Below are 17,480 nucleotides of genomic sequence, written 5' to 3' on the forward strand. Positions count from 1 at the left end.
TCAGAGTCCTGCAGTCAGGAGAGGTCGGCCTATTATCAGCACAATGTGCTTCAATTTACCTGAAGTTTGTTTAAGATGGAGCTTTTCATTTTTATATAATGCTGGAAAGTTTAATCAATAATAATAAATCACAAATAAATTAATAAATTACACTCCAACACACCATGGTCACATGACGCTGTGTCAGTTAACTATGAGGACAAAAAACAAACCACAGAAAAAAGAAAAAAGAAAAATAATCGTTCATTAATCATAATCAAGGTAAAATGTTCACTTATTAGAGATACAAATACAAAAGGATTTTTTTTTGTATTAGAAAAAAGGAGAAATCCTCTCATAACACCATTTGAGCTGCACGAGAAGTTTGTCTAAAGTTTTTAATACTTCCCAATGGAGCTTTTCATTTTTATATAATGCTGGAAAGTTTAATCAATAATAATAAATCATATGTTTATTATGCTCCAACACACCATGGTCACATGACACTGTGTCAATGAACTACGAGGACAAAAAACAAACCATAAAAAAGAGCAAAATAATCATTCATTAATCATAATTGAGGTAAAAATGTTCAATTCATCGTGATTCTGATTTTTGGTATGCAGTTTGGACCTTTGCTGGGAGGAAATTTTAGCAACTGGACCTTTTCGAATTTTAGTTGAATACCAATAATTTAGAGGTTCTTCCATATTATCCAAACATTTCTTTAAATCCTAACTGTAGAAGAAATACTTTGGTATCATCTGCAAATAGGAAACCTTGCAAATATAATTTATATACAAAAATAAGATAAAATAAGATTAAAAATAGTCCTAATACTGACCCTTGAGGATCCCTACAAGTAGCGTTAAAATCACTAAATAAATCTTATCTGAACATAGTGATATTTTTCTCCGTGTGGTTCCTTAACCAGGAGTGTGAAGCCATGGTCAACAATGTAACACATATTACCTCAACAAACTCTCATTTATGTCACTTTGTGGAAAAATACAATTTTTTTTAGAAAATATTGTTTTAAACTATAAGAGGACTGTGAGAGCGAACACAGAGTTTAAGAGACGTTGGCAGATTAAACACAAACTGTTTGCTTCTAGTTCATTTCCATTTAAAAACATACAAACAGAGCACCGACTCAGACGCCTTTCACGCAAGTTAGAGTGACTGACTGGTGCGACTTTGGTGTATTGGGGGAAAAGGGTAATGAGCAACTTGGCAAAAGATGTTCTGCAAATTGCAAACAAAGAAATTGTTTTTAGAAAGGGAAAATGACCAAAGAACTGTAGTTGGGTTTTTTTCCCTGTTTTTTTCTGAATTCTTTTTCTAATTTTCAGGTATTTTTCTTGAAATTTAAATGTTTTGGGGTTTTTTTTGTTTTTTTTTTGTAAACCCTTTTCAAGTTCCTCATCTCTCTTTTCTCATGTTTTCGGAAGAAATCAGGCCACTTTGCTCTGGTTTCAAAGCATTAAAACTAAACACAGACGGCACACGGCACAAACAAACACGCTTTTTGCAAACAGGAGCTCAGTTTCTAATTGTGGTTCACAACAAGAAAACATTAACAACCCAACACACAGTCCTCCAGCTGCCGTCTGCACGCCTCTCCGGCCCTTTTAACCTGCAGGCTGCTGACGAGCAGATTTGCCACAGGTGAGCTCAGCCGCTCTGTGCAGCGAGAGGAGGGGGAGACGGCGCCACAGCACCGGCTAAAAACACAATATTCATTTACTGGATTGCATTTAATAACTAGGCAGCATTTTATTATTGTAGTTGGTAGTTATTTATTCCAGCTTTTTTCTAAATTGATGGCTTGTTTTTTCTATAACACCAAAACTGTTTTTTGAGCTGATTGTAAGATTTGGATGTAATTTTGAATCTGTAAAAGTTGTCACTGTGGTGCTGGAGAAGCTTTAAGTAACATGAAATAAAAATGTTCCTGTAGTGTTTCAAAACGGTTCTTAACCCTTCGAAACCTGCAAACACTGGATTGATTTTTTCCAGAAAAAGTGACAAAGGCAATGAATAATGAAAGAGGAAATGACCCTCAGAAAATTACCAAGAAACTGGCCTAAAAAATACAAGAAAGTTATAGATTTATTATTATTTAATTTAAATTATTATTAAAATTTAGTTAAACAAAAAGACAAAAGACAAACAAAAAAGGAAGAAAAAAAAGGCAAACAAGACTTGGAAAAAAGTGCAGAACAATTCACAGAAACGCTGTAATAATAATTATAAAGTCTAATTATGTAAGTATAATTTTCCATAGCTTTTTTTGTTTTTTACCTAAACATTTTTCCCTAGCTTTTCATAAAAATAATTTGCTAGATGTACTAATTCCTTGCAATTTGTGGAATATTTATTACCAAGTTGCCTTTATTCACATGATTCAGAAAGAAATTGCACTGATTTGCTCAAGTTTCAAAGGTTTAAATACGCGATTAAATGAAAATGTTCATTCTGCTGCAGGTATCAAGAATGTGCTTAACACTGACACCTGGTGCTCACTTTTCAGAGTGCAACTTCCTCTCCAGAGAGGAAACCTAAACAAATTGGATTGATTTCTGTCAAAACATGGGAGAGCAATGAGCAATGAAAAAGAAATGACCCAAACATTACAAAAAAGTAAAAAGGAAAGTGATTTCACTTAAGAGTTAACATGGAAATCCCAAAGAGTGGGAATAAAATGATTTTTTTTTTTGCTTTGTGAAACAAAAATGGATCTGGTGCCAAACAGGATTTAAGATGACAGTGTGACGTGTTCAAGTGCTTTTTCAATACAAACTACATTATAAATCATGTTTATCTAAATGTTGCTGAAAGATGAATTCATACAGTTAATAAAGACACAAGACTGAATTTCATTGTAACTTTTTTTTAATGAAACCACTCGATGGCACTCGTGTTTAAAACGAGCACACGCAATATTATACACAGATTTCAATAAATTAGATAAAAAATACAAAATAAATAATAAAAAAGTAGAAAAAAGTAATTCAGTAGATTAAACTGCAGCCAAATAAGTTTCCTGAGTCACGTCGGAGGTAACCGTCCTGCGGGGTTTGAACGTTTCGTCACAGACAGAAAACGTCATGTCGGGTCACCTGCATCATCAGGTGAGCAGATGTTTGTTTACGAAGCGTCCAGCAGTGAGATGCAGTCAGCTGACCTTTGACCTCTGGTGGCGGGAGTCCCCATAAAGGTGGAGTTTGAGCTCCGAGCAGCAGGTGGACAGTGTGTCGCGTTCAGAGGATGGAGGAGAGGAACTTCTTATCTGCTGGCTCTGTGGGGGGAGGGGAGGGGGATTTGACCTTTGACCCGCTGCGCTGCCGCTTCGTCCGAGCTCTGCGGTTCTTAAACCACACCTGGAAACACAAACAGAGAGAGGAAAGAGTTAACTTCATGTGCTCTGAGCAGGAGATTTAAAGCTGATTGCCTGCAAATAATAATGTAGATATGAACATTATATACATTACATTATATGTACATTACATTAGATTGTAAATATGCACATAATGATGCACATATGTACATTATCGTGTGACAAATTAACAACAAATTAAATAAATATTAAATAATATATATTGTTAGTCACTTAAGATAAAATAATCTGTCAAATGTAATGATTAAGACATTTATGTTAATTTAAGAAGTGTTGAGTGTGTGAAGATGCACAAAATACAAAAGGAAATTACCTTTTGGTAACATGACAAATGACAAATTAAGTTAAATAGCAAATAAAGAAATAATTATTATAAGTAAGTCACTTTAGAAAAGGCGTCCACCAAATGTAATGGTGAATCCATTTATATATATATATAAGTAACTTGTAGTTGACAGAATCTGGAAAGAGAAAGCGATGGTGCATAAACATGCAGCGTGGAGAGGTTTTGCGCATATCTCCTGCGCACAATATTTGGGGTACCTTTCGGAACTTAAGTGAATCCAGATGTGAGTTGTTTATGTTAAAGCATAAAACGTTAAATTATAATTCATAAAAATACAGAAACACAGATTAAAACCTTCTTTGTAAGTCGGTGCGTAAAATGCAACCTGGAAACGTTTTACGCAACCTGGAGAGGTTTTACACCACTTATCTTTCCCCAACCTTTTGAAAAAATATACAAAACCACGCAATGACTCATCGGACTCACTCTGACGGTCTCCTCGCTCAGCCCGGTGCTCCGCGCCACCTCAGCGCGCGCCTCCACCGCCGGGTACTGGTTGAGCTCGAACAGCGCCTCGAGCCGCTTGGTCTGAGTGTTGGTGAACACCGTCCTCATCCGGGCCTTCTGACGGGACTGCGGCTGCGCAGGCAACCCGGCGTGATGGTAACCATGATAACCTGCAACCTGCTGGGCATCTGTTTTTTTTGAAAAAGGAACATTTAAATTAACTTCTCAGGGAAAAAAATAATAAAATAAAAAAGGAGGAATGTGCGAAAAAAGTGAGCTCTATCGTTTGTATTGCTGCAACTTAAAACTAGAGTAAACGTTGAGATCAAACTTTTACCTAAAGCTCAAACAACAACGGTATATGAATGAGGGAATAAATAAAATAAATAATATTTGAATTAATTTCTCAAGTAAAAAAAAACGAAGGAAAGCGCGAAAAAAATCTATGATTTGTTAGATTATTGTTAAATATTTGAGCTTTTGATAAACGTTTGATCTCAACGTTTACTCTTCAACATAAAAAAAAAATAACATTCAATCTGCATTTTCAAGTAAAAAAAAACGAGGAATTGCGCGAAAAACTATACTGAACTGTATTACTTCCATTATATCATTATTAAAACTTTGAGCATTGGGTAAAAGTTTAGCCTAAACTTTTACTCTTTAAAAACAATAAATAAATAAATTTAGGTAAAGTAAAAAACAAAAACAAAAAAAACAAAGAGATGCGCGAAAAAAAATTCTGAATTCTATCATTTTTATTAGATCATGATTAAAACTTTGAGCTTTTGAGGAAAAGCGTTTACTCATTAACAGTAAATAAACAAATAAAAAACATTTCATTTCTTAAGCAAAAAAAAAAAAAAACGGGGGGGAAAGCGCGAAAGAAAATGAATTATATCATTTCTATTGTCTAAACGTTTACTCTTCATAAATAAATACATACATAAATAAAAGTGCACATACCTGCAGAGTCCTGGCCGCTGAAGCGCAGGTGAGCGCTTTGCTGTAAGTTTGGATAAAAGCTGCTGAAGTCTGAATGATGGAAACCGGCTCCGAGCGGGTAAAACGCCTCTCCAAAGCTCATCCCCCGGTACTGCAAGCAGCCCGGCACCGGCACCGGCACCAGGACCGGCGCAGGAGGTCCGACGTTCCCGGAGTCCAGACTGAATCCTGCGGGGATCCTGTGGGAACATCCTCCCGGAGGACAGTCCCTCAGCTGCGGCTGCTTGTGTCCGAGCTGCGGGGAGAGGATGCGCTCGATGCTGAAGTCCGTCATCGCTGCTGAATATCCAAAAACACAGAGAGAAATCTGCTCCAAGAGTCCAGATTTAAACAGAGTCCGAAACCGCCATCAGACCTGAGCGCGCTTTAATGTGTTAATGAGCGCGTGGAGTGTTTGATGGCTGAAGTTCAGACGGACACGAGAGGACATTTTGGACTTTGATTTGACCTCCTGAACTCTTTGATTCTTTGAAGCTGCAGGATGATGTGATGATGGGACTCAATCTGTCAGCTGGAATCACTTCATTTCATCTCCGAGTCAGCTGCTAACTTTCACTTTGCTTCAAAGTATTCGGATACTTTAGTCAAGTAAAAGTACTAATACCACTCTGTGAAAATACTCCAGTGTAAAAGTAACGGTCCTGCATTACAAAATTATTTTTTAAAAAGAAAATAATAAAGTATTAAAAGTTCTTGAAAAAATCTCTACAGTATTCAAAATAAATGAGAAGATGACTTAAATGTTTGTTAAATCAGCTGTCAATTAATTTTCTATCAATCAACTGTTTGATTAATCGACTAATTGTTTCAACACACACCAAACACACAAAAATGACTGGAAAAAAATACACAAAAACAGACACACAGGAGTCACTGAGGGGAAAGGTTTTTTTTAGTTATAGCACTCAAAGAAGAAATTATATAACCCTAAATGGTTTTATGTAGTCGATGGTAACAGTTTTATTGGTCGTTGTTTTGTCATTTAACCATTTGAAACCTGAAACATGGCCTGGAAAATTAACAATAAACAAAGAAAAAAATAATGCTGAAATAAACCCTGAAACTATAACTAAACTAAACTACAAAAAATATTTTAAAAAAATTGAAATTAAATTAAATTGAAATTAAATTAAATTAAAAACATATATATACAAAAAATATCTGTAAAAGAATTATAATTGTTCTATTATTCTACAACAAAAAAAAACAAACAAACAGATTTTTGTCCCCTAGAAATTTTTTCTTAGCTTTTTAAAAACATTATTTTCCCCTATTGGATTAGGGTTAGGGTTAGGGTTAGGGTTATTTGGCAATTTGTAGAACATTTCTTGAAAAGTTTCCCATTGCCTTTTTCCCCGATGAAAAAAAAGAAAAAAGAGACAGAGAGGGAAATCAAGCCAATTTGTGTTCAGAGTTTTAAATACTTTTGGAAGGTATCTGAAAGCAGCACAAGAAAAGTGATGTCCATCCAGGTTTCAAAGGGTTAATTTTCAACTGCTAGTTTAATAATGTATAAATGAGAAAACACAGAAACTTCTAAAGTTTGAAAAATACTGCTGAAAGTGAAAAATGAGAAGCATTAATGTGCACTGAGTCCATTTGCAGCCTGTTTGTGACGGGATGTTAGCTCAGTGAGACTTCTGAGGGAAGATCAATCAGTGATCAATAGCAGATCAATCAGCGTCCTCTCTTTAAAGTCTCTCTGATCTGAATCACTAACAGACCAAAAATGATCTAATGGGGCTCTTTCAGTGTTAAACTGTGAGGATAACTAACGTTTGAAATTGTCTGAAATACATCTGTGTATTTATATATCCTCTGCTAAACCTCAAATAAATTAGGAAATGTAATGTACAAACTAAAGAGTACAACTTCAGTTTTCTTGTGCTGCGCCGAGATGTATTTTACATGAAACTTCAGCAAAATTATTGGATTTCTTTTAAAAAAAAAAAAAAGCTAAAAAAGGGCAATGAGCAACTTGGCAGGAGATGTCCCACTAATTGCCAGAATTTAAGAAAAGAAAATAGACTTGAGAAATAGTACTAAATAAGAGGAAAAAAGAGGGAAAAAAATCACAAGATAATACCAATAAAAAAGGGAAAATATCCAGAAAACTGCATTAATAATTATGTATTTATCCATTTATTATTATTATTATTATTATTATTATTATTATTATTATTAATATATCAGTATTATTGTTTTTTATTTGTTGTTATTATTTGTTTTTTTAATATTAACATATTAATATTAAAATATATTCATTTAATATATTTACTCTCTCTTAATATTTATTTATTGTTGTGTATATATCTATCTATCTATCTATCTATATATATATATATATATATATATATATATATATAGATATATATATATATATAAAACTTTATTTATTTAATTTATTTCAGACATTTCCTTTGTGCTGTATGTATTGTTTTTATGTTGAATTAATAAAAAAAAAAAATTCGGAGTGTGTCGGCCTGCGTTGTGTTTCTGGATCTCTGGATGTTGATGAGAAGCAGTAAAATGCAGTCAGCAGTAATCACACACACACACATCAAACTGAGAATCTGCTCTTAAATACAATATAAAAAAACATTTTACACACCAACAGACATGTTGCTTACAATCATTACAATCAGAAATCAAAACATTGAAAACTGGAGACCAAGTTTTATTGTATCTGTTTCAGCTTTATTATGATTATTGATTGATAAAGTCCAGAGTAAAATAACAATCATATAACTCTAAAAACACACAGTTATAAATGCATAAAAGACAACTCAAACTCCTTCACATGTAATAAAAAAATCACAGAATAATTTGATTTAAAATGAAGCATCAGTTCAATAACAAGATCAAAATCAGTCAGATGATCCAAAATAAAAGCTGAGGTCAAAGCAATGTTGACAGATGAATGAGTGAAAGCAGAGCGCCCCCTGCTGTGTGTCAGGCTGCAGCCACACCCACACACAGCTACACAAAGAAAACACACACACAGTATACATACATACAATATATACAGGTATATCTGCACCCTGACAGGGTCAAAGGTCAACCTCTGACCTCCAAAACTTCTCTATTATTTTTATTTGAATCTGTTTTTAAATCATTGTGTTTTTATAGATCTAATTTCCCAGCTTACATTTCACCTCTTGCACATTTTAAATTTTATTCACTCAGCAACAATAATTACAACAATAATAACATCACACACTCTGAGTGCAGTTTTTGTTGGTTGTCTCTCTGTCTGTCTCTCTGTCTCTCTGTCTCTCTGTCTGTCTCTCTGTCTCTGTGTCTTTTGTGTCCCCGTTGAAATGTCTTCTTGGCCTGAATGTCTCCCGTTTTCAGGTCCAGTGAATAACACAGTGTGTCAGAGACAGTGAGGAAATGAACTCGTGCATATTAACTGTGAGTCTGAGCTCAGAGCTGCTCTCCTCTCCTGGTCCTCCGGTTCACCTCGACCACAACAACACAGAGCGTCAGCAGCAGAGCGCTGAGCACCGCCCATCTCACTTTGTAGAAGGTGGAGTGAACCCCAAACGGATCTCTGTACTTTAACACTATTTTACTGGATGACTCACACTGACCATATCCCTGAATAACTGCACACCAATACTCTCCTGCGTCCTTCAGAGAGACATTAGAGACAAACAAACTCCTGTGATCATCAGACTGACTCACTCTGCTCAGTCTCTGACCAAACCATGTATTAAAAACTCTGCCTTCTGTTCGGTTTGATTTCACGAACCAAATAGGCCGCTGACCCTTTTCCTGATCTTTGCATGTGAGAGTGACGTTTTCTCCCTCTGAGAAGAGCTCGACAGCAGGAGGACCAAATTTAGGACACACAACCAGCCGATACCTTTTCATACTGACAGAAGTTTCACAGAAGTACAAACCTGTGTGATTTAACATCAGTGATGAAAACACCAGAGAGTAGTTCTGGTCCACTGAGGACACAGTCTGGTTTGGATGTCCATTGCAGCTGTTGTCAATTTCCCACTTTGGCGACTGATCATCACTGAAATCAGTGCGAGTGCACGGCAGCACAGCCGTCTGTCCCTCTGAGCGGTAGATTGTCTCTAAATACAGCTGTAACTCTACAGAGGAACTGCTGACACACTGCTGCTGGTCCATCCTCAGACAGCTGAACTCTGTTAAGGCTATTTTTGTCAAGTTAAAAACACGAAGATCTGATGTGTTTTTCACCACTTGGTATCTTCCTCCATCCTCGTCCATCACTGATGTCTCATTGTCCCCAAAAACTCTGCTCCATTTTTCCTGCTCGTATCTAAAGTCACGTTTGAGCCACAGGACGTCCTGATGGTCAGCCGGTCCAAAACATGTCAGATCCTTTGTTCCTCCAGGTGTCATGACATAAGTATATTCTTCTCCATCCACGTGACTGCAGACGATGACGGTGGTGGTCTTGTCGTGTGTGACTCTGCCGTCGGTCCAACACTCCTCTCGGTACGGGCCGGAGTCTGAGTGGGTCAGGTTGTGGATCTTGTAAGAAGAGATGTTGTGCTTGCTGACGACCGAGAGTCGTCGTTTCGGGTCTTCAGGTGCCGTGGAGTTGTGGGACCAGAGGTCAGAGGTGTTCAGCAGGACCAGCTTCTCCTCACCGACAAACCTGGAGATCAGGCAGGAGTCGGCCTCCTCGGGGAGACTGAAGCTGTAAGAGTCCCGTTCCTCCACGATGCTGATGAGTTGTTGTGCGTGAATGTTGTTGATGAGAGCAAACAGCAGGAAGCAGAGCTCTGTGACTGCAGCCATTCTGCTCCGAGGTCTCCGTCTGAGAGTCCCACAAACACTGACCCCTCATGAGCTCCGTGTCAGCCCTCATCAGCAGCTTCGCTCTGCGGTCTGAACATCGTGACTTCTTTATCTCTTCATCGGTGATGCATGCAGCTCACTCTCAACTAATCTCTGTCGCTTGAACGCATCTAAAACCACTGAAGCTGTCGTGTCTTCAGATAATTGAGAAATGTGCAGAAACCACCAGTGAGAAGTGACATAATGTGTGTTTGTGCATCTGTGATGGAAAACGAGAGAAAGACAGGAGCCTGCATAAACACAATAACACATTTTATTACGTTACGGTCTGATAAATAATAGTTTTGGTTCACTCTGCTTCAGGGCAAAAGCCTGTGTGTTTACATCCAACTTTTTGTTGTATTTCACCACAAATCAGCGTCCTGTCCTGGCTAATGAAAGCAAAACCACAGCTGCTGAGGGCGAATGAAATGCTCCAAAAATAAACAAGACTACAACTCTTCTAAAGTCTCTGAAGAGCTCGAATGACGTTAAAGCACTCCTTCAACGGACACCTTTTCTCGTCCCTCTTCAGTCTACCAGCCAACTTGTGCATATACTTTCCAGAGATTGTGAGTAAATGTTATCTAAAAGTTGCAATAATGTTTCAAAGAAAATATTTTAATCTAAACTTAAAAGAACATTTTAAGGATGTTTTTCATTTCAAATAATGTCCCTTTAAGGTAACATTTTAACTGCCACATTCTGAGGATGTTTTGTTGATGCTGAGAGGCGACAGATCAGAGAAAATGGTCTTTTATTAACGTTCCCACAATGTTACATGAGAACAAAGAACATTCACAGTATGTTATTGACTCCTGAGATTACAGATCACTTGTTGGATGAAAATATAATGTAATGTGATATGTTAACGATAAAAAAGTTACCCTTTTTATGCATGTAGAGAATGCTGTCCAAACTTTAAGAAGAACATTGTGGGAACATAAAGAAAACTTGCAACTGGAAACGTTACTAAAACGTTGCATTGGTTGCCTCGTACCATCTCAGAACATTTTTAGAACCAAAAGTTGTTAGCTGTGCAGTTGGGATTTGTGTGCTTTGTTTTGCGTTGCTTTCTTTGTGAATAAGTACATTTGGAAGTATAGCAGTTACTTTATTATACTTGTTGATTATTATGCTGTGTTTTTAATAATGCAGAGGAGTGAATGAAACGGCAGCGTCTGTGTCAATATATGTTAGTTCTGGTTATAGTTATTAATTGAATTATAAGCAGAAATCCAAATTGATAGTTTGGTGCATTTTGTGCTAATTTCATTAGGTGGCTATCAGTTTTCCCTTTTGGGAATGGTGAGTTGATTTCATGTAAAATAAATAATCCTATTTAACATAATTATTAATCATTATTGATAATGATTAAATATTTCTGATAGCCATTTTAATACTTTGAACCGCGAGTTCCCGACATTAGGGTGAGATGAAAAGCGGAAAAACACTGAGACACAAGCAGCACAGCCATCATCAGCAGCTTATCTCTGTGATCGCAACAACTTCACGTCTTTATCAGAAACTTTTCATCATTATATGAAACTTTTACTCTCTACCAAGTCATCTATTTCCTTTTGGCGTGTCTCAAACTAATGTGGTGTCTTCAGATTATTGAGAAATAAGATATGATGCAGAGAAACCACCGGTGAGACGTGACAGAGACAAAATGTGTGTTGGTATCTACATCTGTGACAGAGAGAGAGAGCAGCATTTACTTGATTTTTATTTAAAATGGTCACCACAGTCGCATTAATGCGGTACATTCACGCACAGAAACCAGATGCACAGTGCTAAATGTCTGCGGCAAACTCCTGATCACTGGAGGCTGTTTAAAAAATACATGTATGTAATAAATATTTGAGAAATAAAAGGTGAGAGAGTGAAGAAGACGTGACGGATGTCCTGATATTTTTATTGTAAGGCATCACAGACATGTCCATTTTGTTTGTTTTTTTAGTGTATAACATTAAAATAATTCACGTCAGAATCACCATGTTACCAAAAGAACACAGACCAACACGCCACAAACTAATGTCCCCAAAAACAACAAAACACGTCTGTTTATCATGGTCTGTCGCTGCCTGCATTGGTTAGAAATTTTACAGTTTCCCACGTGAACTCCAGATTTAATGTTATTAACCCTTTAAAACCTGGATCAGCATCCATGTGCTTGTGTTTCATTCAGACACCTTTCACAAGCATTTCAACTCTTGAAACCTGAAATTGAAGTTTTTTGTTTTTTTTTTAAATTATAGTACTCAAAGAAGAAATTATATAACCCTAAATGGTTTCATGTAGTGGATGGTAGCAGTTTTATTGGTCATTGTTTTGTCATTTAACCATTTGAAACCTGAAAAATGGCCTGGAAAATTAACAATAATCAAAGAAAAAAATAATACTGAAAAAAACCCTGAAACTTAAACTAAACTAAACTCCAAAAAATAAACTACAATAAAATAAAATAAATAAAATAAAATGAAATAAAATAAAATGAAATAAAATAAAATTAAAAAACATATATAGACAAAAAATATCTGGAAAAGAATTATAATTATTCTCTTATTCTACAACATAAATCTGAATATGTAGTTATGGTAATTATAATACAGTTTTTCTGTTTTTTAGAATTTAGGAAAAGAAAAAAGACTTGAGAAATGGTAATAAAAAGAGGAAAAAAATCACAAGATAATACCAATAAAAAAGGGAAAATATCCAGAAAACTGCATTAATAATTATTTATTCATTTATTATTATTATTATTATTATTATTATTATTATTATTATTATTATTATATTAATAATAATAATAATAATAATGTATCATTATTATTGTTTTTTATTTGTTGAGTTATTTGTAATTTTTATTTATGTATTTTTTAATATATCTACTCTCTCTTAATATTTATTTATTTTTGTGTTTAGTTATAATATGTTTAGTTACTATATATATCTATCTATCTATCTATCTATCTATGTATGTATATATATATATATGTATTTATTTAATTTATTTCAGACATTTCCTTTGTGCTGTATGTGTTGTCTTTATGTTGAATTAATAAAAAGTTAATTAAAAAAAAAAAGATTCGGAGTGTGTCGGCCTGCGTTGTGTTTCTGGATCTCTGGATGTTGATGAGAAGCAGTAAAATGCAGTCAGCAGTAATCACACACACACACATCAAACTGAGAATCTGCTCTTAAATACAACATAAAAAAACATTTTACACACCAACAGACATGTTGCTTACAATCATTACAATCAGAAATCAAAACATTGAAAACTGGAGACCAAGTTTTATTGTATCTGTTTCAGCTTTATTATACAGGCAACTGATTATTGATTGATAAAGTCCAGAGTAAAATAACAATCATATAACTCTAAAAACACACAGTTATAAATGCATAAAAGACAACTCAAACTCCTTCACATGTAATAAAAAAATCACAGAATAATTTGATTTAAAATGAAGCATCAGTTCAATAACAAGATCAAAATCAGTCAGATGATCCAAAATAAAAGCTGAGGTCAAAGCAATGTTGACAGATGAATGAGTGAAAGCAGAGCGCCCCCTGCTGTGTGTCAGGCTGCAGCCACACCCACACACAGCTACACAAAGAAAACACACACACAGTATACATACATACAATATATACAGGTATATCTGCACCCTGACAGGGTCAAAGGTCAACCTCTGACCTCCAAAACTCCTCTATTATTTTTATTTGAATCTGTTTTTAAATCATTGTGTTTTTATAGATCTAATTTCCCAGCTTACATTTCACCTCTTGCACATTTTAAATTTTATTCACTCAGCAACAATAATTACAACAATAATAACATCACACACTCTGAGTGCAGTTTTTGTTGGTTGTCTCTCTGTCTCTGTGTCTTTTGTGTCCCCGTTGAAATGTCTTCTTGGCCTGAATGTCTCCCGTTTTCAGGTCCAGTGAATAACACAGTGTGTCAGAGACAGTGAGGAAATGAACTCGTGCATATTAACTGTGAGTCTGAGCTCAGAGCTGCTCTCCTCTCCTGGTCCTCCGGTTCACCTCGACCACAACAACACAGAGCGTCAGCAGCAGAGCGCTGAGCACCGCCCATCTCACTTTGTAGAAGGTGGAGTGAACCCCAAACGGATCTCTGTACTTTAACACTATTTTACTGGTCGACACACACTGACCATCTCTGTTTGTAACTGCACACCAATACTCTCCTGCGTCCTTCAGAGAGACATTAGAGACAAATAAACTCCCGTCATGATCAGACTGACTCACTCTGCTCAGTCTCTGACCAAACCGTGTATTAAAAACTCTGCCTTCTGTTCGGTTTGACTTGAAGAACCAAAAAGACCGCTCACCCTTTTCCTGATCTTTGCATGTGAGAGTGACGTTTTCTCCCTCTGAGAAGAGCTCGACAGCAGGAGGACCAAATTTAGGACACACCACCAGCAGATACCTTTTCACACTGAGAGAAGTTTTGCAGTCGTACCAACCTGTGTGATCTAACATCAGTGATGAAAACACCAGAGAGTAGTTCTGGTTCACAGTCTGGTTTGGATGTTCATTGTAGATGTTGTCGATCTCCCACTTAGGCAACTGATCATCACTGAAATCAGTGAGAGTGCACGGCAGCACGGCCGTCTGTCCCTCTGAGCGGTAGATCGTCTCTAAATGCAGCTGTAACTCTACAGAGGAACTGCTGACACACTGCTGCTGGTCCATCCTCAGACACCTGAACTCTGTCTTGGCGTTTGTTGTGAAGTTAAAAACACGAAGATCTGATGTGTTTTTCACCACTTGGTATCTTCCTCCATCGTCGTCCATCACTGATGTCTCATTGTCCCCAAAAACTCTGCTCCATATTTCCTGTTTGTATCTAAAGTCACGTTTGAGCCACAGGACGTCCTGATGGTCAGTCGCTCCCTCACATCGCAGATCCTTTGTTCCTCCAGGTGTCATGTCATAAGTATATCCATCTCCATACACGTGACTGCAGACGATGACGGTGGTGGTCTTGTCGTGTGTGACTCTGCCGTCGGTCCAACACTCCTCTCGGTACGGGCCGGAGTCTGAGTGGGTCAGGTCGTGGATCTCGTAAGAAGAGATGTTGTGCGTGCTGACGACCGAGAGTCGTCGTTTCGGGTCTTCAGGTGCCGTGGAGTTGTGGGACCAGAGGTCAGAGGTGTTCAGCAGGACCAGCTTCTCCTCACCGACAAACCTGGAGATCAGGCAGGAGTCGGCCTCCTCGGGGAGACTGAAGCTGTAAGAGTCCCGTTCCTCCACGATCCTGATGAGTTGTTGTGCGTGAATGTTGTTGATGAGAGCAAACAGCAGGAAGCAGAGCTCTGTGACTGCAGCCATTCTGCTCCGAGGTCTCCGTCTGAGAGTCCCACAAACACTGACCCCTCATGAGCTCCGTGTCAGCCCTCATCAGCAGCTTCGCTCTGCTGTTGCAACATCGTGACTTCTTTATCTCTTCATCGGTGATGCGTGCAGCTCACTCTCAACTAATCTCTGTCGCTTGAACGCATCTAAAACCACTGAAGCTGTCGTGTCTTCAGATAATTGAGAAATGTGCAGAAACCACCAGTGAGAAGTGACATAATGTGTGTTTGTGCATCTGTGATGGAAAACGAGAGAAAGACAGGAGCCTGCATAAACATAATAATACATTTTATTATGTTACGGTGTGATAAATAATAGTTTTGGTTCACTCTGCTTCAGGGCAAAAGCCTGTGTGTTTACATCCAACTTTTTGTTGTATTTCACCACAAATCAGCGTCCTGTCCTGGCTAATGAAAGCAAAACCACAGCTGCTGAGGGCGAATGAAATGCTCCAAAAATAAACAAGACTACAACTCTTCTAAAGTCTCTGAAGAGCTCGAATGACGTTAAAGCACTCCTTCAACGGACACCTTTTCTCGTCCCTCTTCAGTCTACCAGCCAACTTGTGCATATACTTTCCAGAGATTGTGAGTAAATGTTATCTAAAAGTTGCAATAATGTTTTAAAGAAAACATTTTAATCTAAACTTAAAAGAACATTTTAAGGATGTTTTTCATTTCAAATAATGTCCCTTTAAGGTAACGTTTTAACTGCCACATTCTGAGGATGTTTTGTTGATGCTGCGAGGCCACAGATCAGAGAAAATGGTCTTTTATTAACGTTCCCACAATGTTACATGAGAACAAAGAACATTCACAGTATGTTATTGACTCCTGAGATTACAGATCACTTGTTGGATGAAAATATAATGTAATGTGATATGTTTACGATAAAAAAGTTACCCTTTTTATGCATGTAGAGAATGCTGTCCAAACTTTAAGAAGAACATTCTGGGAACATAAAGAAAACTTGCAACTGGAAACGTTACTAAAACGTTGCATTGGTTGCCTCGTACCATCTCAGAACATTTTTAGAACCAAAAGTTGTTAGCTGTGCAGTTGGGATTTGTGTGCTTTGTTTTGCGTTGCTTTCTTTGTGAATAAGTACATTTGGAAGTGTAGTAGTTACTTTATTATACTTTTTGATTCTTATGCTGTGTTTTTAATAATGCAGAAGAGTGAATGAAACGGCAGCGTCTGTGTCAATATATGTTAGTTCTGGTTATAGTTATTAATTGAATTATAAGCAGAAATCCAAATTGATAGTTTGGTGCATTTTGTGCTAATTTCATTAGGTGGCTATCAGTTTTCCCTTTTGGGAATGGTGAGTTGATTTCATGTAAAATAAATAATCCTATTTAACATAATTATTAATCATTATTGATAATGATTAAATATTTCTGATAGCCATTTTAATACTTTGAACCGCGAGTTCCCGACATTAGGGTGAGATGAAAAGCGGAAAAACACTGAGACACAAGCAGCACAGCCATCATCAGCAGCTTATCTCTGTGATAGGAACAACTTCACGTCTTTATCAGAAACTTTTCATCATTATATGAAACTTTTACTCTCTACCAAGTCATCTATTTCCTTTTGGCGTGTCTCAAACTAATGTGGTGTCTTCAGATTATTGAGAAATAAGATATGATGCAGAGAAACCACCGGTGAGACGTGACAGAGACAAAATGTGTGTTGGTATCTACATCTGTGACAGAGAGAGAGAGCAGCATTTACTTGATTTTTATTTAAAATGGTCACCACAGTCGCATTAATGCGGTACATTCACGCACAGAAACCAGATGCACAGTGCTAAATGTCTGCGGCAAACTCCTGATCACTGGAGGCTGTTTAAAAAATACATGTATGTAATAAATATTTGAGAAATAAAAGGTGAGAGAGTGAAGAAGACGTGACGGATGTCCTGATATTTTTATTGTAAGGCATCACAGACATGTCTGTTTTGTTTTTTTTTTAGTGTATAACATTAAAATAATTCACGTCAGAATCACCATGTTACCAAAAGAACACAGACCATCAACACGCCACAAACTAATGTCCCCAAAAACAACAAAACACGTCTGTTTATTTA

The 17,480-nt window shown here is 36.8% G+C and overlaps 2 protein-coding genes and 1 pseudogene across 2 annotated transcripts; all 3 read right to left on the reverse strand.

Moving 5' to 3' along the window:
- Window positions 1–2,935: 2,935 nt before the first annotated feature.
- Window positions 2,936–4,295, reverse strand: LOC121943361 (cone-rod homeobox protein). The gene is made up of 2 exons (XM_042486884.2): window positions 4,152–4,295; window positions 2,936–3,362 (listed from the first exon to the last, which is right to left on the reverse strand). Exons 1-2 carry the CDS (start codon window positions 4,278–4,280, stop codon window positions 3,243–3,245), a joined length of 249 nt encoding a protein of 82 aa, XP_042342818.2. The 5' UTR covers window positions 4,281–4,295; the 3' UTR covers window positions 2,936–3,242.
- A 3,557-nt stretch (window positions 4,296–7,852) lies between these two features.
- Window positions 7,853–10,137, reverse strand: LOC148189285 (uncharacterized; annotated as a pseudogene).
- Window positions 10,138–13,297: 3,160 nt separating this feature from the next.
- On the reverse strand, window positions 13,298–15,549 carry LOC148189286 (uncharacterized). The gene has a single exon (XM_088078261.1). It carries the CDS (start codon window positions 15,363–15,365, stop codon window positions 14,019–14,021), a length of 1,347 nt encoding a protein of 448 aa, XP_087934387.1. The 5' UTR covers window positions 15,366–15,549; the 3' UTR covers window positions 13,298–14,018.
- Between the last annotated feature and the right edge of the window lie 1,931 nt (window positions 15,550–17,480).

The sequence above is a fragment of the Plectropomus leopardus genome, chromosome 6 (assembly GCF_026936395.1).
Source record: "Plectropomus leopardus strain MGB_pleo_1.0 chromosome 6, ASM2693639v1, whole genome shotgun sequence".
In the NCBI taxonomy this organism is placed as follows: Eukaryota; Metazoa; Chordata; class Actinopteri; order Perciformes; family Serranidae; genus Plectropomus; species Plectropomus leopardus.

Bases quoted from the DNA above. Each gene is read 5' to 3' on its own strand.
- LOC121943361 (XM_042486884.2), bottom strand. From the start codon at position 4,280: ATGAGGACGGTGTTCACCAACACTCAGACCAAGCGGCTCGAGGCGCTG. The intron at 3,363-4,151 runs GTGAGTCCGATG...TTGTGTTTCCAG, and splicing joins TGAGCGAGGAGACCGTCAGA to GTGTGGTTTAAGAACCGCAG.
- LOC148189286 (XM_088078261.1), bottom strand. From the start codon at position 15,365: ATGGCTGCAGTCACAGAGCTCTGCTTCCTGCTGTTTGCTCTCATCAAC.